Consider the following 21,782-nt stretch of genomic DNA (forward strand, 5'->3'; position numbering starts at 1 on the left):
CTTTCATGTTTTGTTTAATCGAAATGCCCTGGAGAAGAAGTCTTATGGTGGGGAGTGGGCGGTGCCTTAAAATTGACATTACCATAACCTCAGCTTTGATTGCAGGGCTGAATGACTGAGTGATGTAACAGGACTTCCTCTTTGTTGAACTGTTTTTTTATTTTTTATTTTTTATTTAATTTTCACCATTGATTCTAAATGCACGATGGGGCTTTGTGAGATAGGTGTCGTCCCTGCCTATCGCAGGCAGGTGCACCAGGCTGTTTGCTGCTGAGAGAGTGCAGGTGGAGGTTTTTCAGTGGCCTCTTCAGAGAACCTCTTCAAGGCAGTTGTAGGCCAGGTGAGGGGCTCCTGCGCTCTATCTGAAGGCCGCCAGCAGTGCTTACGTACCGCAGTGGGAAACCGGTGGTTTAATTACTGCTTGCCATCATTTGGCCAGCTGTTATATAATATAATTTAGCCCTGAGGTTTGACAACTCTTACTTCCTCATCAGGTCATTAACATTCTCAAGTGCGTTTGTTTTTTGTTTTTGTTTTTTTTTATAAATGCAAAGTTTTGGGGAAATTCACTGTGAAGATGGGTGGCCTAAGAAATACTAAGGCTAAATCTGGAACAAAAACACCAGATTTTTTTTCAACTTGTGTGTTTTTGTGCTTTTTACACTTACATTTTATTTCATTGAACTTTTTTGTACCGCCTTTATTATGACTGGAGTATTCCAGAAGGAGCTCAGGGCTCAGCAGAATTCCTATGGACACCTTATCACCGTCCTTGTGTCTAGTGGGCACTTTTCGCACGGTGGAATGCAAACCACAAGTGAACTTGGATATGAGTTGTACGGCTGTTCAGAAAAGAAAAAGAAAAAAAGGGACCTTTACATTCTTTTGTCTCTCCTTCTTTTTTTCAGATTGCTGAGCATGTTGTGTCCACCAACGGATTCCTGAGCAAGTTGTCCCTCTGCAGAGCGCTGGCTCTGATCACTCTGGCCCAGCAAGGGAAGCAGCCGAGCCCCAAACCGCTGGAGAACTGCATACACGGTGGGTGTGAGTGCCGGAGAGCAGCGAGGCCCGAGCTTAATGAGTAGCGTGGCCATTCCTCTGGGTGTCCTGGGGCAACCACAGACGTCCCACTGCCGTGTTTCGTCTGCGGCGGTACAAATATTATCATTTACTGGCCAACTAGTCGACCAATAGTACTGCAGTCATTTTGATTTTTATGTCACATTGTATCATTTTTCATAAAGTGATAAAGAACCTAGCCCCTGCACCAGACTCAAGTTTTGTTTTTGTTTTTTTGTTTTTTTAACTCTGTTGGATTCATTCAGAAATTCCAAACTCCTGTCGCAGCCGACATCCACACCAACCTTTGGCTGGGACGGCGGTCGCTTCCTGTTTTTCTTCATCGTTTTCCTCTGTGGCTTTCAACGGCCGGCGGCAGCAGTGTGCTTCCTGTTTTGGTCACGACTTGAAAAGACACTTGATTAGTTAAACAACACCGAGGCTGGTTGCAAAGGTTTTCAAGTGGAGCTTGGCAAGATGGATGAGCGAAATATCAGAACTGAGTTCACTGCGATTCGACTGAAAATCAGGGTTTGGTCCCCAGAAGGATAAGGATTTTAATTGTGTCACAGAACTCAAAAAGTGTTTTGTATAATATTGTTTTTCAATTTTTTTTTTTTTTTTTTTCAAATGTCAACTTTTAATTATAGTTAGGGAAACTTGCTGCAGGTCCCAGACCTTGGCGGATATTTTTTCTTCCTCTGTTTTTGTTTCTTTCACTACAGATGAAAAAAACCCAAGAGTTTGATTTGTGCTCAGCCTCGTGTGTTTTCTTTCATTTTTACATTGCTCAGCCGCAGCTATATTTAAGTCTCCCACTGTGGGGCGATGATAGAGTTACAGTAGTTTGGTTTGCTGAGGTAGCCATTATACCAACTAGAGTTACAGCCCTGTGCAAGTTTTTTATTTCTTTTCTCCCGGTCGGTCTCCTTGTTATTTCAGGTGTGGCCAGTGTGGCGACTCACTGCGTGCCACTTCCTCACTGCTGAAGAACAAGTTTCTGGAACTTGTCTCAACACACATTTAAATTGGTGACTGACTGAACCCATGAACGAGCGAACACAACAACGACGTTTGCTCGCGATAAATAGAGCCAGACGTGAAGCAATCTCCCAACAAAGAAAGTGTGGTTTAAAGTTTAAACAGCAGAATTCCAAACGTCGGGGCCAGTTTGCCGTCATTCCTGATTTATCTCCAGATGGCAGCAGCATTTAGAGGTCACCATCTTGGGGTTTTGTGCTCCACAGAGTAGCCGAAGCTTGAGCTCGGGGAGCCGCGGCAGCTGAGAGCGCCAGGGAGGATGCAGCAGCAGGCCGAGGAGGACGTGCTGAGGGTGTCCCAGACGCTGGACCGGCTGCTGGCGCTGGACACGGTGCAGGTGGAGCTCATACCGGAGAAGAAGGGCCTATTCCTCAAACATGTGGAATACCAGGTCTCCAGCCAGGCAAGTCATCATCAGCACGCGGGCGCGTTTGTGAACACGACAACAACTACTTCTATTGTGCGCGCAAATATTTTATTTTTGTTTTGAAATAGCAATTGATTTTATTGAACTGCTGCAGAAGTATGAATGATAAATGAGCATGGTACACTAAGGGAGGAACATTTGGCATCTGTTCCCCTTTTGTCTTAGTTTTTGGTGTGTTTGGTTATTATGAAAATGTGCCATCTCGGAAAAGATGTATAACCATTTTCACATTTTTAATATTCCAGACACCAGTTGGGCCTCACAAGATTAGCCCACAAAGGGCATGTCTCTCCCTCTGTCTGCAGCCTTAGTTTGCTGGTTCAAAATATTAATTTCTCTTTTTATTAGCAACATCTTATTGTTCTTAATTGCAGATCTCAATATTTTAACCCCGGACTCCAGTGTCGCCCACCCTCAAGATTATTAAATAACACAAAACATCCCTTTAGAGCTCCAGAAACCTTGCATCTTTTCTGTTTGTTCTGGAGACACAGACTCTTAGAAAGTATTGAGCAAGCAAATTTGAAAATAAAATTGCACAATATGAGAACCTTTAACCGTTAGCTGACATTCTAACATGTTTCGTGTTTTTTTTTTTTTCATCATCTTCCGCTTTGCTTCTTGCTTCACAGCGATACAAGTTGTCAGTGTACCGACGCTACAATGACTTTGACGTCTTCCACGAGGTCCTGCTCCAGAGATTTGCCTACAGGATGGTGCCGGCCATGCCACCCAAGAGAATGCTGAAGGGAGGTGAGTCAGTGGGGGGGACGTCCAGGCTGTCACCGTTGTGCGCTCTCCACATCGGACGGCTGTCATTTCTCAAGCCGATGTCTGGGGTTTTTCTCACTTTATTGGTAACAGCTGCGGAGCTCCCGGGCGCCAATCACGTCTCGCTTGATAAATCATAAACAATTTTTAATAGACACTGCTACTCCTGCAGGTCGCGTCACCACCCCCGTTCATCAAAGTTAGTGGCTGAGAGAAACAAAGAGGCTAGTGAGGCATAAAATGAGGCTGTTTCAGTTTACAATGAATTATTGTGGCTCGGGAATGATAATTATGTCAACATGTGCACACAAAGACAATCTCTCTCTCTCGTCTGAACACACAAATACACGGACACACAGTGGGCTACTGATGAGATTCTTCTGCAAAGTACAAAATACGTGAGTAACATCTAAATCAGCCTGTCCGATATGGGTCAGTATATCTGCAGAGAAACATGTACCACATGTGCACAGGTATGTTTCGGTGAAATGAACTCAATCGATTTTGGCTCGGTGTCAGCAGTACTCGTGAAAATCATCCCCGCGTACAACATTTCTGTGCACTTGTTGGCTTGTCCCAACCCGCCTCCCACCCAGCTTGAACCATTGCATCGGCGCGTGTAGCCTGCAGCTGTCAGCTTGAGGCTATATGCAAAAAATCGCTCCCACAGTTTTTTTTGTTGTTGTTGTTGTGGTCTTTGATATTTTCAACATTCGAGGTCGTAAGACCTCATTTCACGCGAGGGGACATCACTGGAGGCAGATTGGCAAAATGGAAAATAATTTAATGCTCTCTTCAGAGCTAAAAACACAACAGAGCTCCGACTGTGCAGAAAGACTGAATTGAAATGTCTGATGTTTGACTGCATTGTATTTATTTATTGGATTAATTATTTATTTTAAAAATTTTGTTAAGCACCTTGGGATGCATTGTATATATGAAAGTGGCTATACAAATGAAAATGGACACCTGAACACCTGGTCACCTGGAAGAAGGATCTAAAGCCCTTTGCGATGTCAGTAATTGCTGATTTCCTGATATGTTTTAGCACAGAAATGCAGCAAATTTCTTGTAATTTTGAGCCTTTAAAAAAATGCTCTGGATGAAAACTGAAGATCAACAATTTTGTGTGATGTGGGACCTTTCGTGGGTTTATAGGTACTTGGGTTAAAGGTTTTAAAGTGGTTTTAAAGAGGTTTTAAAGTATTGGTGGAGTGTCAGCATGCTTTTCAAATCTTTTCACGTTGGATCTTTTGTCCTGCTAAAATATTTTTTCTTTTTTTCTCTGTTTACCCGTCCGCAGTCCTGACCTCCGTCTCCGAGCGTGAATTCATCGAAGGCAGGAGACGTGCTCTGAGCAGATTCATCAACCTGGTGGCTCGGCATCCCCTCTTCTCCCAGGACGAGGTGGTCAAGACCTTCCTCACCTTCAGCGGCTCTGTGAGTAGCGTCCTCTGAAACTGGACACCCTCTGACTCGGACTTACCGTTGCACAAGAGGCGCCGCTGCGGCGATGACAGATCGCGAAACGCTTCCCGCTTACAAGTGACCCTGTGTCACTTTAAAAAAAATAAAAAAAATAAAATTCCCACACGCTCTGACTCACTCTCAAACAGGATGTTCAGACGAAGCTGCGTGACGCTTGCAAGAAAATGGGCGATGAGTTCATGACCAGCAGAATTGCGACTCAAGCAAAGGTTTGTTGTCAGTGCTCCATTGAAAAAGGCAAACAAAAAAAATGACAGATTCTCTTACCCACTGTCAAGGTTGAAGTAGAAATGTGAAAGTATCTTTTTTTTCTTCTTCTTCTCCTTTTTTTTTTTTTTTTTGTTGAAGGATTATCTTCCTGCCGACATCCAGGGTCACTTCTCCACCTGCAGGGAGCTGATCAGGAACATCCACAACAGCTTCCAGAAGCTGCGGGACAGAGCCGAGAAAATGGCCGAGCGCTCCAAAGAGAACGCCAGCGATCTGCTCATGTTTGGCAGAGAGCTCAGGTAGTTTTTGTTTTTATCATCAGTATTCCGATGGTGAAATAAACCCTTCTCCTCAGGCCAGTGGGGGGGGGGTTTAAATTTTTTTTTTTTTTATTAGCCAAGAAACATTATTCGGAGAATAAGTTTGGCATGTGGCTCACCTTCATTCCGCCCCTGGAATAACTGCTGTCCTCCGCCGCAGTGCGCTGGGATCAAACAGCGCCCCCCTGCCCTCCATGGCCTCCTCTGAGAGAACCTGGGGGACGCTCTGCCAGTCCCTCAAGAGCCTGTGCGCCGAGTTCGCCGTGCTGTCGGACAAAGCGGCTCAGCAGGTACGGCTGCCAATCTTTTTCATCTCCGCCAGCTGCTCTGCCTCAGCCGTCCAGGCGCCGCAGCGGCTGCCTAATGAGTGTTGCTGTGCTGTTGTCAACATCCTCAGGGCAGACGAGAGGAGGATGATGTCGTGGAGAAGCTGAATCTCTTCCTGGATTTGCTGCAGTCGTACAGAGTGAGTCTGTTCTGCACTTTTGGTGTGTGTGTGTGTGTGTGTGTGTGTGTGTGTGTGTGTGTGTGTGTGTGTGTGTGTGTGTGTGTTTTCTTTCTGTTCTTTGCCCAGTTCAACTTGTGTGATTTCAGTATGTTTCGCAACATTTTCCCTCCACAAGAAAGGGACAGTTCATTCAAACTTGCTAACGGTTTATTACAATCGCCCGATGTAGATTGAGGCTGTGGCGACATGAGGAACTTTATTGATCCCACTGGGGAAACTTTTTCTCTGCATTCAACCACGGATGTATTATAAGAACTGGATACGGGACTGGCAGGACGACTGTGACCTGAAATGCGATTATAGCAAATCTTTCTGTTGTAGATTTTTCAGTTATAGTCTTTTAGTCTTGCAGCCATGTGCTCCAACATAAGAAAAGCAGCAGTGAATGATTTCAATTGCGTCCTGCGTGCAGCAGTCTGGTCTGTCCCACAGTGACCACTCTAGAAGGGTGATGTGATGTCTGCTCTTCTTCTCCTGACCTCCAGGATCTCTGCGAGCGCCACGAGAAGGGTGTCCTTCACGAGCACCAGAAGGCTCTGCACAAGTACAGCGTGATGAAGAGGCAGATGATGAGCGCCACCGTGCAGCCGAAGGAGCAGGCGTCCGTGGAGCAGCTGGAGTCCCGGATTGTGCAGGTGGACCCGCGGCTCTCCCTTCCATCATTTCTCCCATTTCAGGATCCGTGTTGGCGTGCTGTTTGTTGACCAACGAAATGTTCATTTGGCCTGAGTGTATATTTAACTCACACACACACCTCCCCTAGGCGTAGGTCTGTGTGTGTATGTGTGTGTCTGCTTGTTCTATCAGGACTTCATATTCCGCACTTCCGAAGGACCAATAACCATAAAAATTTTAATTTCACTTTGCACCGTTTTACATTTCAAGCACAATTACTTCTAATGATGCTCTCGCTGTATTTCCCAGTCCAGTGCTTACCCGTTATGTCTTCTGAAATATTCAATCCGAACTGACAGATAAGAGGCACTTTGACCGTGCTGCGTCGCGACTTTGTGTGCGAGAAAAAGCCAAGTCGAGTCACATTTTGCTTCAAAACCAGCATTTTGCAAGCGGCTGCATGCTGGTTTAATCATCATCATCATCATCTGATCTCATCATCTGATGCTAGTTCCCATTCGGATGCGGTGGTTTGATCACGTCTGGCTCTCATAGTCATAGAGGTCTGAACATGATGCCTCGTGATGAGTCGGTGCTTCCTCAGGCTGCTGTGCCAACAAAGCTGCTGAGTTGGTCGTTTACTTAAAGATTGATAAGGTTGAGAACAAGTGAGATGTTAGTCAACAGTAACATTGATGATGATTAGGCATCATTTCTAAAAAAAAAAACAAAAAAAAACAATGTCCTCTGTTTCCTGTTGCCAACAGCAAGAAAGCGCCATCCAAACGATGGAGCTGCGGAACTACTTCTCGCTCTTCTGCCTCCATCAGGAGACGCAGCTGGTCTTCATCTACCTTCCCATCACGTCCCACATCCTGGGGGCTTTTGTCAACTCCCAGGTCCAAGGACACAAAGAGGTGAGGGTGCACGAGTGGGCTGTTTTTTTTTTTTCTTTGCACATTTTTCCATCACCCCAGAGGCATCAGTTTGAAAACTGATGGATGCAGTCTTCTCATCTCGATAATGGTGCTCGCAGCTGTTGCTGTCAAATGAGATCCTTGATGTCTCTGCAAATACATTTTTGTGTTTATTTATTGCTTTTCATTTTCAAAAAATGTTTTTTGAAAATGAAAAGCAAGCAGTGTGCATTTCATTAATTGAATGGAATCAAAGCGTCACTTTGAGCAGGAAGCTAATGGCCAATGTTTCCCACTCTGTAAACAGAGGGTTGACTAGCCTCTTTTCTGTATCGTGTCAAGTAATAACTGTGTGAGCTCTGCTGTAGGTGAGGATGAAAAATGAAGGTCTTATTCAATTAATTTCAAGGAGACCCAGCTAAAAGTAAATAAATGAATGACTGTCTGATTGTCCGTGCAGATGGGGGATGTGTGGAATGAACTGCAGCCAAAGCTTGGGTGCCTCTTTGGTGGCAGTAATGGACTGAAGCACATCTGAGCGCAGCATGGACGAGGTGGAGGCCGAGAACGAGCACGCGGCCAAACACACGGGGAAGCTATTTGTGCTGTGAACTCTAGGAACACATTGAATGCACATATTGATTTATTTCCATGTTCTGCAGTGGCCTCTCTGCAACACTATACATTCCATTTGATGATGACAGACAATATTTTTTGGACTTTAATCATGGAAGTGGAGAATCCGATGTGCATTCTGCTTCTGCACCCTTAACTAATTTCCATTTTTTCCGTATCTAAACAGAAGGAATATAATTTCGATGTTATTTCAGTGTTTCTTCAGTCAAACCTGAGGGACCGCAGTGTTTATCAATTGGCATTACCTTAAGTGCCTGTGCAACATGGTCCTAATTGCCATTTTACACACTGAAGTAGTTCACTAAGGGACTGAAGTTTATTATTATAAGTGAAGGATGAATTACTACCAATCTCCAGTCATGAAGTGTTTGCATTTACTTATTGAATGACTTATGTATATTTGAAAGCGATCTCACCTAATAGGAGCTGTAGCGTAATTTAAGTTTAAAGAAAAGAGAGAGAAAAAAAGAACTGACTTTGTGTACAACACTTTGTAAATGAAGACAGTGGCATACATGGGTGATTTCACATTTGGTTTACGTATCATACACAGTTTGATCAGACAACATCAGCACTGCAGGAGCTTCTTTATTTTAAAATTTTCAGTGAACACTTACACTTTTTCCATGTGGTGCAGATTATTTATCCTAAAAATAAAGGGACCAGTTGCCAAATATGGGCTCAAAGGTGGAAACAAGTTTCATATACACAAACTAAAAATGTCTGTAGATATTGTAAATAATATGCACACTTAAAAAGTAAAAAAATGGAATTTCAATGTACTTTGGAAAGGAATTGACCATGGAACTTTACATGTCAAACAGGAAATTCCTTTGTTTAATGTGTTTTCTTGCACAAATAGACTAAGACAAAAAAACAAACAAACACTGAACAGCATAAAAAATAAAAACTAAGCATTTAAAAGAACTGTGTGAAGGCTGGGCTTTTTCCTTGGTTTTTGAAAGAAGTTCTTGGGTACTGTAAATGCAGTTCCACTCTCACAGTTTCTCGACTTCCTCCAATGTGTGACTCAGGATCACATCGTGGCCCTGAAATTTAAAGTACCCGAGAAATTTCTTCTTCTGCAGCAACAGCGGGAACCACAAGATGTCATCTGGCCACATCTGGCTGAAGGGAATCTGGTGAGAATCGAACCACTGAGGCCTCATTTCTGGAGAAGTGAAAAGGAAAATCTAAACCTTCAGCAGACAAAAACAAAAAACAGAAGTTGTGTGAAGCCACTCTGGGAGCTCCAGTCTGTGAGGTAGCACTTCCTGGATGTGGTGTTTTTGCTAAATGATCTCTCCACCCCAGGCTGTTGGCTTGTATCCTGTAGACTCACTCCCCTGCTGGTGTCTGACTTCTGCTCGAGTTGTGCATTGCTGTGTCTCTTGGCTTCATTCTATTGGCCTTGACTACACGACGCATCCTCCTCTGGCTTAGCGTCTCTGTTGTCTTTCAACTGGGAGAGTTTACGAATGGAAGTAATATTCTGTCTTGGTGTAAAGCTTCCAGTCCAAACCCCAAACTATTTTCATATTTGTATTTAGCTATCGAAATACTTTAAATCTGAAATTACATTTGTGTTGCACAAGCATGAACATTTCCAAAATGCATTTTAAAGTAACAACCTGTGCGGCAGTGCAGTGGAAACCCACCTTCTGATTCTGTTGGTTCTCCGTTGTATGAGTCAGCACGAAAGATGTGTACGTCGAGGAGCTCAGTGTCTCCAACAAACTCAAATTTGATATTTCCAACTTTCTCCAGTTCATCCACTGTAAGGCTACTTTCCTCATGGAGTTCCCTTAAAAAATAATAAAGTAATTAATTTCCTGTAAGAAAGAAATAAAGAAGAAAAAAAAACTGCAAGACATTCCTTAGACTTGACTGATACTTTAGCTTTCCAATGCTCCTTAAAAAGGATTTCCTTTTCATTAGAGCGAAAGGAAACAGATGAAGAATAGTCTGTCTGCCTCCAGAGTTTATTCAGTTGAGCTTTGGAACCAAAGTCCTGCCGTTGGCCGATGATCAAGTGTGGGATATCAAAATTATTAAAAATGAGGCTCCACAAAGCATCTGTCAGAATGACTGCAGTATACAGTTTGTTTTTTTGAGAGAGAAGAGGAAAAGAAATCCAAAGTAAATGCATTTTCTAATCTTAAAAATAGGCAAGTTTCTATAATTCATATAATACAACACACGATAAGCTTAATTATGGACCGCAAAATCAAATTCTGCCTCTAACACAAGAGTAATCCTACTTTAATACAAATCTAAGATTAAGAAAAGCACTATTACATGAAAAATGTGCATGTTTTGCATAATTATGCTCTCAATGCAAGAAACAGCTCAGCATCAACTGCCTTCACTGGTCTTTAACCACATCATTGTTTACCTCCTGGCAGCATCCTCGATAGTTTCTCCGGCTTGAACTTTGCCCCCGAAGCCGTTCCACCTGCCAGCCCCAAACCCTCTCTTCTTCATCCCGAGCAGCACCCTGCCCGGCTGGACCACCATCACCAGGGTCAGTAGCTTGGAGCTCAACATGTCACCTGACTGACCGGAAGTAAATACGTTTTTTCCCCACATAGTTTCATCATCAGCACAGATTTATTAGCTGAGGTTCCCAGTGGACTATCGTCCTCACCTGTTCTCCGGTCGAGCTAGCGTCCATGCAGTGCAACAGTGGACCTTTGTTTACAACACAACAGGCAGGGAGCTGAGTTTAAAAGTACAGCAAATTCACTAAGAGGATAATGGGCACAACAGAACACGTGAAAAACTCGCGCCACGAGCTCCGCAGTTGGTCCCGCGCAAACGCTGACGTAAAGGGTGTTGATTGGTGTGAACTCATTCGACCAATCTGGTTTGCGTGAAAGAATTGCGTAACTGTTAAAAGAGTTGGACTGGAAACAGTCCTAAAAGTAGAAAACACACACTCAAAGCTTTTAAAAGTGAACGTTTCCCCATCGTACGCTGCATTCATGTTACTATACTCATGGTTCGGTTAATTTAATTTGAGAAGATAAACACAGCTACAGATTTCGGCCATTTTACCTCTTAAAATCAAAATTTTCAGTTTGAGCAAAATATATAGTCATGTCATGTCATTTCAATCACCATTTAAAAAAAATGAAGGGCATCATAAATGCATATATTTACAATTTGAATTTCATCCTAAACGTAAATATGCACGCAGAGGAACTGTTTGTCCACAGTTTGTTTGCAAGGGGGACTTAAAATGAGACGCACAGTGGTTCTCTCCGACCAATAACAAGTCGTATTTTCCACGCAGGCGTGTTCGACCAAACTGAACGCATGACTTGATATTTGTACACAAACAGTGGTGCCAAGCCAACAGTCAAAAACTATGTGGCGCGTCTACTTTCAGGCGAGGTCTCTTCACTCTTCGCTGTGTTTGATGAAGACGGCAAAAGGTAAAAGTGCCGCCGAGCACCGCTGGTTGCAGCGGCAACTCAGAGACCCGTACGTGAAAGCGTCGCGCGCCGAGAACTTCCGGTGCAGAAGCGCCTTCAAGCTGCTGCAAATCGATGACAAGTTTCGCCTCTTGCGGCCAGGACACTGCGTGGTAGACTGTGGAGCCGCACCTGGAGCCTGGAGCCAGGTGGCGGTGCAGAGGGTCAATTCGGCCCGGGCAGGTGAGCCGGAGCATAAGTGCAGACTAATTAGCTGCAGTGTCTGTTCAAAGCTTGCGAGGATGTGTCAGAGGCATTATGATTGATATCCGGCAGCTGTTCTAATAACACCTGGTAATTATCTTTTAATCAGTATAATTCCTCTGTAATGTAGAACGCGACTCGTAGGCTACTGTTTGGTCCACTTTGCTACTTCCGGGTCACCACCGTTTTGCCTCCAGAAGTGCCTGGATTTTTCTTGTTTTAGACACAAACATCTAGGAAACAATATTTACGCGAGATCTCAGTTATGATTCAAATTGATATGGCAGCTTCACGCCATGTACAACAACAACAATTCATACATTTCGCTTTGTGTGTGACTTTGTAACTTAAAGATATTCTAAAATGATAACTCCACAAACAGTTTGCACTGCAGTTTTAGTTTTCACAGATTTTTTTAGTTGTTGAATGTACACAGAGCAGGTGTTGACATCTGAATTTTAAAGATGATAAAAATTGAAATACATTATGGTTTGATATCAAGGAACTGAGATTTACTTTAGTTAAAATGGATAACCCCTCACATGACATCTTGTGTCCTAGATCCAGACTTGCCGTATGGCACAGTCATAGGCATCGACTTGCTGAACATACCGCCACTTGACGGTGCCCACTTCCTGTCCTGCCACGATGTCACCGACCCAGCCACACACGGCAGGTTGCAGGAGCTGCTCCCCGAGGGGCGAGCTCACGTCATCCTGAGCGACATGGCGCCCAACGCCAGCGGTTTCCGTGAGATGGACCACGAGAGACTCGTCACCATGTGCTTGTCTCTGTTGGACTTATCCGAGAAGGTTTTACGGCCCGGAGGCTCTCTGATTTGTAAATACTGGGACGGGGGCCTGGCTCGTAAACTCCAGGACAAACTCTCTACCGTGTTTGGTTGTGTTCGGACGATCAAGCCACACGCCAGCAGGAAGGACTCTGCTGAGAGATATTTTTTGGCCCAAATGTATAAAAAGTCATTAAAATGATCAGAGGTGACATGTATTTCTCCAATCTCGAGCAACCAGCATATTTAGCCCTGGGTTTACAGCCTGTGTGTATTTGGGCTTTAGCCTGCAGATGAAGCAGACTCTTTTTTTCGACCCTCCAGATGTTTGGCAGGGGTTGAAAACAATGCAGTCTTATTGGACGGAGCCAGGCACCTTGCTGGCGTGGTTGTCACTCACCTGAGAGGCGTTTGTGGTACCACAGAGTGGATTTCATGAAGTGAGCATTTTAGTACACACTTTTAAAAAGTGACTCCTCTCTTGAGAGGTAACTGTCAGGCTAGAAATGCAGATTATTGTTACAAAACATTGTTCAAGGGAAATTTCCATAATATGGAACCTTTCTAAAAGTGAATTCTGTGGATGAAGGGACATGCTAGTTCATCAGAGTATAGTGACTTGGACACTTATGTTGTACATTTGTGTGTATGTTTTGATAATCAAATTTTACTGTCGTACTTCTAATTTAAACAATCTATTTTTTTGAACAAGTTGTTGGTGTTTGCTCATTTCAGTTTCCATTCTTGCAAAGAGATCATATTTTCTTCATCTGTATTTAACACGAAATGTAGCTTTACATTATATATATACATACACATACAGAAAATATTTTTTGAATTCAGCATGTTCACAAAGTTTTTTTTTTTTTTTTTTTAAATTGGTAGATGAGGAAGGGGGTGACTCTACCACTGATCATCAAAAGGGGGCACTGTTGAGGCATCGGTAAGGCTGCCATCCGTGGGCACATTGGACACTTGCTGCAGATTTTAATCTCAAACTTCCCACAGTAGCACTCATGAATGTGTAATATGTACACCCATGCAAGAGTCATCAGTGTGATTTTCCTCAAGAGTCCACTGCTGTCTGTCTCCCTATCTTTCACTCTCTCTCACTCCTTTCCCTCCTTCCCAAGTTATTGTTTGCCCTGCAGTGTTGCGTCCCACACAGTCGGCACAATGTTTGCTTTGTCACCAAGAGTCATTTAGCAGCGCTGCTTATGCTGATAACTCACACTGGCAGCCATGTAGAAATATGTAATCACTCTCTCATTGAGGGCTTACGAAGGGAAAACCGAAACACATAAGAGTCGCAGTCAGCATGACTAATGGGGAGTGGGACGTTAGCGAGGCCTGGCACGCTGCGAGTGTTGTGGCTTTGCTCCGACGGCAGCGAGATGTCCATTTCCTGGGAAACAGACATATTTAATTTTTTTTCCTTCAAGCCCAGCAGACAGATTCTCATTTCTTTAAAAATTCCCCTTTTTAAGTCATACAGTTTAGACAGTTTATCTTGTTTGTGTCTGGACCCTTTGTAGGCGGTTGTGATCTGTGCAGCATGTGGAACAAGTTGTGATGAAATAATGTTTCTGTACAGGAGGGGGAAAGACAAAACTCAGTGTATGTGATGGCTCTTGGAGATAGTCGTCCACAGTGCAGCGAGATCCCAGTGCGTCTGAAGCTCCCACAGGCCCTGTTTCTGTTCCTCTCTCAATCCAACATGTCATGCATGTCAAAGACCCCCCCCCCCCCCGTAGTCACTGAGTGTTTTGTTCCCCAGTTAGAGCCAAAAAATGTCAAACCAGATCGATGCGAAGTGACATATTTCCACACAGATATTTAACCCATTGTGCAAAATCCCCTTTTCATGGTTTAATAATATTGGCTATATCGGTGTGAAGCTATCTATCAAGTGGCATCATAAATCAAGGGAGGTGATAGACATTTTTTGACAGCTACAAAACCCCTGCAAGCCACCGTCAGTGTTGAACAATTTTGAAACAGGATTGTGATCGTGTGTTTGTATTGAATAATCTTCATTTTGATCAGACTCCAAATAACTTTGACATTAAAAAGACTCAGCTGTAATTACGTTGTACCAACAAGATTAACACCCTCCCCAAAAAACATTTTAATTCTGCTTTTCAGAATGTTTGCTCCACTGTTGCCTCTCAGCCTCTCACGGTAACACATTTGCCATTCACAGGTCTATTAGCAGGAGTGGTGAGCAACACCTGGAGGATATCATGATTTATGGATGCTGTGTATAAATGGAAATAACCTTTTCTGGAGTAGGCGATACTAATCTGGCCTGGTTTGCTGTGTTTTTTTTTTTTTTCACGAGTGCAGAGAAAGATCAATGGGAGAAAATGAACTCTGTGTGACGTGTTTCCAGTTGCCCAACAACACAGCCGTGCTTCATCACAAAAAGTCTTTAAAGGTCTCACGTTATTCACGATTCCAGATCTTTGTCTTTCATCCCAGACAGCTGTGAAGCACAATTACTTTTCCAAACTAACCCCTCTTAGAAGTGAAAAACATTGCATTTAGCCCTTTGTTTGTAGCCTACTGCAAATAAATCTTCCTGCTAATTGTTTTATTGGACGTTCGACCTGTTAGAAAGGAGGGATGAGGCTGGAACAGAGGGGTGGAGCCAACAACCAGCAGGGGGTGTGGTCACTAACCTGAGAGAGGCAACCGTGCCCTTTGTGACATCACAAAGGGCTGATTTCTTAAAGTGAGTGGTAAGTAAATAATGAACTCTGAGGATTTCTGCAGACTTCAGTGACAGACTAGAGACACAGATTCCTTTAAACGTGTCTATCCTACAAATGGCAGTGAGCCACATGAATGTTGCAAAGCACTTTAGTAAAAGTTGATGACTTTGAAAATGCACCTCCTGTCAAACAGGCTCTCAAGACTCAACCACCACTAACATTCTTTCACTCTGTTCTTTTTCCTCACCTCGCTTTCGCCCTGCACTTCCTCTTGCTGTGTGACACATTAGCCATTCACAGATCTATTAGGGGGCAGCAGTGAGTAACACCTGGAGGATATCATGATTTATGGATGCTGTGTATAAACGCTAATAACCTTCTCAGGTTCCAGCCGTACTGATTTGTTGATGGTTCTCTTTCGGGAGTGCATAGCGTGTGGAGACTGGAGAGAGATCATTGCACTTTGAACTCTTAAGTGGATGAGCGTTGTTGGTCAATTTGATAAGAAAAAAACCCAACTTTTTATTTCCCCATCTGCACCAGTTGAACCCCCAGTTATAAACAACACCCTGGGATTATTGCTGAGCTCACGCTGGAGTCACCACCCCGATGCCTTGATGGTGATGGAGCTCCAAATCAGATCAGGGTGATAAAGAAGTGAGTCCTCATCAAGTCTGAATTTGCATTTGTGACGGCAGCAGAAGTGAATGAGTCTCACATGAATAAATTAAAATGGGCTGATCTTCATCCTCTCCGCCACAGGAATGATGAGTAATACAGGACGAAGTGAAAGTCATTCATGCCTCTCGTCGAAAACCAACTGCGTGGAAGGAGCTCTGCACCCCCCCCAGCGGCCGCCGATGGAGCCGATAGTGAGAGGTGCGAACAGATGACCAATTTTGCTTCTCATTGCTTTGTTGATTACGCGGGCCTTTTGCTATTTAGATTCAAATTATTCCGGGATGACTGCAGGATTTATGTAAATTCCGCCGGGGCTGAGCACCGGGGGCTCGGCGGATGAATGATGATTCACTCGCAGGTTAATTCATTCGTCTCGTGGCCAGCTGCAGGTTCAGATGTAAGTATTGCTAATTTAAGAGAGGAAGTGGCTGAAGAGCGGCAAATTTAAAATTCAGATGCGACGTCGGGGCGTAATTGCTGTGTGATAATTGAGAGAACAAACTCGAGGAAGAAAGCAATGATGCTCTGAGTGTCTTTTTTTTTTTTTTTTTATCTCTATGGACTGTTGTGCTGCTAGCAGCTGACAGATTTTGAAAATGATTTAATATGAGCTAAAAAAAAAAACAACAACCACAAAATCAGCCTTTCTTTTTTGGCTGGTTTTGTGGAGGGGTTTGGAGGATTAGTGCGACCAGCTGCCCAACATATTGTTACCTTAATTAAGTATTTGGAGGGATTTGTTTTATTTTTTGAAAAGCACGGAGCTGGGATTTTTTGTTTTTTGAGATTTATGCAACCACCTGATCATCTGAACAGACTGTAAGAAAGAGAAATATGAGCGCAAAAAAATGAAACGAGCTCAGAAATGACTGCAGTGCATGCACCAGAATGTTATTTAGAAGACCTGGTTTCCACATTATTTCCCTTCGCATAAAGTGACTAAGGGTCCCTGTAGAGAGAATTATGTTTAAAACGGCATCACTCTAGGAAGTTTCTGTTGGATACATCTCCCTCCTCTCTGTGCAGAATGCATTCACAGAATTATTTTGGCCGCTATAAACACACTTTGGAGGAAGAAATAAATAAATGCATTGATTTTGGAAATGTCATTTTCTTGAGATGCAAAGCAGCAAATGGCGCCGCTGTGATGCGAGCTGGGCCAGAAGAGGGAAGGAATGCTTCCCCTTTGGACGTCTGCTCGTGGGGCCCCTATAATAAAAACAAACAGCCGCTCTAATATGAACACGGCGGAGGTTTCAAATTGACAGGAAATTAAAGGAACGGTAATATCATTTCTTGCCATCGTGCCATTCATTCCCTTGGCCGACCTGCGTTGCCAGAATGGATGGCCCGCCTGACAACATTCATTATTTCCCCCAGTCTGTCCCCCGAACGTTGGCAGGGCCCAAAGCCAAGCAGACGACGCAAAGTAATGACTGTTATTATGACCATCGTTTCATGGCGTCGCCGCACACAAATGAATCTGAACTCTGAGGAGGACAGTGTGATGACTGCAAGGTTTTTTTTGTTTGTTTTTCTCTCCCCCGGGCATCCTGTGGCAAAGCACTTGACATTGCGACATCTGGGAGCCCCCGATGTAAATAATTTGGTTTACGGAACGTGCAATTAAAATGTTCACGGCTGTTTAAACGCAGCGGTGGAAGCAAATGCTTTTTTTTTTCTTCTGAAGTGTCTTTCCACCACTACCATCAACCAAGCACAGTGCATTCGGGAGTCGATTGCTGCTTAATGTCTTTCTCCTTTTTTCCCGGCTGCTGTGGAAAAATGTCAGGAGAATTATCACAGGCAGGGTGAAGGATGGTGGAGGTGGTGGTGGTGGTGGTGGGGGCGGAAAGGAAAAGGCACAGTGCAGCGGCATGCATCCCTGTATCAGCACAGCCTGACATTTACCGGCGAGTGTGGTGGAAAAAGGGGCCGCACGATACAGTACGAACTGGAGTTTAATGGTCTCATGCTCAGCATCCGCACCGAAAATTTCCATCAGGTAATTTATCAGATGTGTGTGGAGGGGACGGGGGTGTAAAAAAAAAAAAAAAATAGGCCTTTGAAGACAAGTTTTTAAATCGCTGCTGCTGCTGCTGCTGCTACTTTTGGGATTGGGACGACGCCTCTTCACCACTGATCGGCTAATTAGCGGCTTTTCTTTATTAGCGCCGTCGACACTTAGCAGCCGAGGTTTTAAAGCTGATGAAAGAACCTCGGCTCCCCTTATCAGACCCCTTTTAAACGCGAACACGGCTGCGGAGCCCCCGCCGAGCTCACGGATAATGGTGCGCCATTATCGTTGAGCCGCTGTCCTTTGAAGAGGAGAAATGCCACTATAGCGTTCTTTGAAAAAAAACACTTGCGCCAGCGTCAGCACGCCGCACGTCTTTTGTTTGCTTCCCTGCGCGATGATTATCTGGTAATGTGACCTCTTGTTTATGTTAGCACAAACTCAGATGACTAGTTGTGTCAAGTTCTTCATTGGCTGATGTCATTTCCATCCAAAAGCGGAATTTTTTTCCTCGCTGTTTGCAGCCTCCTGCTAAAAACTGATGCCCTGTTGAACAGTCCCGTCACACGTTGGGAAGGAGACGAGAGAGAAAATGGAGGGCGGGGCCGACACCTGACTGAGGTCTTTGTCTTTATCCTGCTTCGACAATCACCACTTCATTGTCAAACATTAAAATGGATAATAGAACTACAGTAATACATGTTATTTCATTGTAAAAAAAAAAATAATGTCACCAAGAGCAGGGAAAAGAAAGTGTTCACTGTGGAAAAAGAGAAAAAATGTCTTGTTAATCTTGTCCCAGCGTGTCGTTGCATTGATTGATCTTACACTTTTCTGGAAAAGTCCACCAGATTGCACCGGTTTGCGCCACACATGTGCAAATTGGCCCCTGCAGACAACAGGGTGAGTCAGAAACGGCGGGACAGCGGCGCACATTTTCCAAATTAAAACATTCCTGGGAATTGAAGCATTGGCAAGATAATGTGGATGATTTTTCATTCAAACGCAGTGTGCGACTCTCTGTGTCTGACCGCTGACGACGTGTCCCTTTAAAGACCATGTTTGCCCTTCATGTCGACTAGCAGTGGCAGCCAATGAGGAGAGAGGGAGGGTGAGAGAGAGAGAGAGAGAGAGAGAGAGAGAGGATGTCATGCAAACAAAGGACTCGGTCACATTAGTGATGTAGCGATTGCATCAGTGTCTTTGGGAACAAAACAAAGCCATCACGACACTCCGGCACTGGTGGAGCTCCGCTGCTGAGCCGCTGTTTGTTACTTTGGGCACTGCAAATAAAGTTGACTCGAAGTGACACGGCTGCAGCTGTTGCAGTTTCATATTCTCGGTCTTGCATCTCTGCAGGTCCGCAGTCTTACGCGGGGCCTCTTTGCTCCCCTAAAAGCGTAGGAAATACCTCCTTTAAAGGCTGGTTTATGCATTTTTATGGAAAGTAAGGCCCTCAGCTCTCCATTGACAGATTCCTGATAAAACTGATACTCTGTTGGACCTTGCATGTGATTGGTGGAGAACACATCCGGCTCTGGGAGTCATCACTAACCTGGTATGGGCCTCTTGTGATGTCACAGGGGTAAGAAATATTTTTGTCGTTGTCGACTGCATCATTTTTTGTCTGACTGGGTTAAGGGTTAGAATTAGAGCTGAGGAGCATTGGCCAATTAGAGGCAAGCAGGTGCAGGTTTTTGCTGAAAATGTTGCTGTTGGGCCACAGGTCATTGCTCGAAAGCATGAAGTAAAAGTTGTACCATAAAGTTGTTCTAAATGAAGGAACTAAACAATCTCAAAATGTACAGCTCTGACCTTTAACCCCGATTGGCAGCAGTGGCGTTATACTTAAAATTGCAGTGGAAGTTTTCCAATTGGCCTGAGCAAAGAGAAGAAATGTGGAATCTGACTTTTGATTGGATTTTTCGTTCCCCCCTTTACTTGTTTTCTCTTCCGTTTAATTAACTTGTCATGGGACATGTGGGGAAGGAAGCAGTGGGGATTGTTGCTCTTGCCGGTGAATGGAAAGAAAAAAAAAGAAAATCCAAGTGGGGATAAGGGCTGGGCAGGAGACAGATGGCGCCGGAGCGAGCATGTTTCTCTTCACAAATATGTGCAAGGCTACCGAAGATTGATTTTGTTTTCTTACTTACATCTGAAAAACAAAGTAGAAGAAGAAGAAGGAGGAAGAAACCCTGCCACGCTCTTCACATCTCACTGAGCAGCCACTGTTTGTTTCACTTAACGGTCAAAAACGTCTTTGTTGTCGGGGCAGATTTTCACACATCTTGCTGAACACGGGGAGCACGTCCCATTTAGCATCCCGGGGGCTCTCTGGGGTGGGTGAGGGTGGGTGGTGGGAGGTGGGGGAGTGTTCGGGAGTGCGGGCCGCGCGCTCATTAATCTTCCTAAAAGACGCTGAAGGTAGAAACCTTGACGTGCTTCGTGCAGCGGGAGCCCAGAGCCGCTTGTACAACCAGAGGCGCTGCTGCGTCGGCTTTTGTTTTTCTCAAGTCTGGGCCGGAAGGAATCTCGGGCGAGCTGCCTGGGCGCGCTCCCGCCGCGCTCTCGCTCGCTCGCTCCCTCGCTCACTCACTCACTCGTTCTGGTCGACTAGACTCACTCCTGGAAGGTGCACAACTTCACCTTCTGGGGTGGGTGGGGGGGGTTGTCATTCTACCAGCGGGAGAGGAAGACAACACTTTTTTTTTTGTTTCTGGCAAGGCATCTAACACTCTCCTCGGCGTCAGGAGCAGCAGGGGGTTGATGAGCGCTCGGCGAGGGGAGGGGAAAAAAACAAAACAAAAACGCGTCCTTGTTGTTATGTGAGAGGTTTTGATTGATTCCTGATACGGTTCCGCAGTGTCTCTCTGGCTCAAGCTGTGATTTTATTTTATTATTTATTCTTTAGTATTCATATCGCTTGCAATTGATTGCCTGTTTACCTGCAGGACCTTTCCAGTTCCTAGATGGTGGTGCGGATAATCCGAGTTGGCATTCGAGTGATCAAAAAGGGAAGGAACAACATGTTCTAGTAAATGCTATAAGCCCCCCTGGTCGCTTGGCTCACATATCTTGTGTGTAAAAAAACAAAAAAACAACCCTCATCTCATGTCCCCAGGAAAGCTGCACAATGCCTGCTTTTGTGTTTGCAGTGCTGGCAGTCAGGAAGTCCCAGAAGAATCTTCCCAACACGCTGGTATGTATCTCACGTATCCATCTGGTAGAGAGCCCACGGAAAGCGTTCGGAGGCAAAACCTGCTGAACGTGACTCGACGAGTCATCGGCCAATCACGTTCAAGCGAGTCGCCACAAAGAGCTCAAGGCTTCCAACGCTAAATGTGCGCCGTAATTCATAAACAGTAAAATGATGCATCCATGCAAAGCATCAAACAACCGTTGGTCATTTGAATAAACGACTTTTGACTGATAGCGAGGCAGCTGCTTTATGATATGTTATGGCAGTGATTCCACATTTTTTTCCTTATCATGAAGTCATGACCCAAATTTATTCCACAGCAATAAAATTGGTTCCACAGAAATAAAAACACTAGCCCACTTTCTATCCTGCGTAGTATACAAATTGAAATTGTGTGCCCTGCTGAGTAAATATATATATTTTAGTGGAAACCTTTTGGGTCGCGAGCCACCAGTTGAGAAACACTGGGTTTAGAGTTGGCTGTTGTGAGTGGTGGAGCTGCAACCTGCCCTTTGAGGGTCAACGCGACCCTGATGTGACCCTTTCGGCATCTTAAAGGAGGGACCTCATGGAATTCATAAGAAAAAAAAAAAAGAAGTTCAGAGGAACGATCTGAGCCGTCCAGCTGCTGTGCAAGGTGAGGCTCTTTAGCCGTGCTATGCAAAATAAATAAATAAAAAAGAGAGAAAAAAAAAGCCACAAAGAGGCA

At 44.4% G+C, this 21,782-nt stretch overlaps 3 protein-coding genes across 4 annotated transcripts; 2 read left to right on the plus strand and 1 right to left on the minus strand.

Moving 5' to 3' along the window:
- Window positions 1-190: 190 nt before the first annotated feature.
- Window positions 191-8,873, plus strand: snx8a (sorting nexin 8a). The gene is given in 14 exon segments (XM_076038726.1): window positions 191-270; window positions 272-318; window positions 321-340; window positions 909-1,038; window positions 2,307-2,503; window positions 3,160-3,280; window positions 4,602-4,738; window positions 4,915-4,995; window positions 5,135-5,295; window positions 5,477-5,606; window positions 5,714-5,782; window positions 6,310-6,459; window positions 7,207-7,356; window positions 7,817-8,873. Coding segments are annotated over 14 exon segments (1,536 nt in total). The 5' UTR covers window positions 191-205; the 3' UTR covers window positions 7,895-8,873.
- nudt1 (nudix (nucleoside diphosphate linked moiety X)-type motif 1) lies at window positions 8,512-11,100 on the minus strand. Of its 2 annotated transcripts, XM_076038729.1 has the most exons (4): window positions 10,640-11,100; window positions 10,388-10,548; window positions 9,651-9,796; window positions 8,512-9,163 (listed from the first exon to the last, which is right to left on the minus strand). In XM_076038729.1, the coding sequence occupies exons 1-4, from the start codon at window positions 10,664-10,666 to the stop codon at window positions 8,991-8,993; spliced, it is 507 nt and encodes a 168-aa protein (XP_075894844.1). In that variant the 5' UTR covers window positions 10,667-11,100; the 3' UTR covers window positions 8,512-8,990. The 2 variants fall into 2 exon arrangements, with proteins under 2 accessions (XP_075894844.1, XP_075894843.1); XM_076038728.1 differs by lacking the exon at window positions 10,640-11,100 and having other exon boundaries at window positions 10,388-10,620.
- Window positions 11,101-11,215: 115 nt separating this feature from the next.
- mrm2 (mitochondrial rRNA methyltransferase 2) lies at window positions 11,216-12,680 on the plus strand. Its single transcript, XM_076038727.1, has 2 exons — window positions 11,216-11,651; window positions 12,234-12,680. Exons 1-2 carry the CDS (start codon window positions 11,363-11,365, stop codon window positions 12,662-12,664), a joined length of 720 nt encoding a protein of 239 aa, XP_075894842.1. The 5' UTR covers window positions 11,216-11,362; the 3' UTR covers window positions 12,665-12,680.
- The last annotated feature ends 9,102 nt before the right edge of the window (window positions 12,681-21,782 follow it).

This window comes from Nelusetta ayraudi, unplaced genomic scaffold (assembly GCF_046127955.1).
Source record: "Nelusetta ayraudi isolate G7.1 ecotype Tasmania unplaced genomic scaffold, CSIRO-AGI_Nayr_v1 ptg000057l, whole genome shotgun sequence".
In the NCBI taxonomy this organism is placed as follows: Eukaryota; Metazoa; Chordata; class Actinopteri; order Tetraodontiformes; family Monacanthidae; genus Nelusetta; species Nelusetta ayraudi.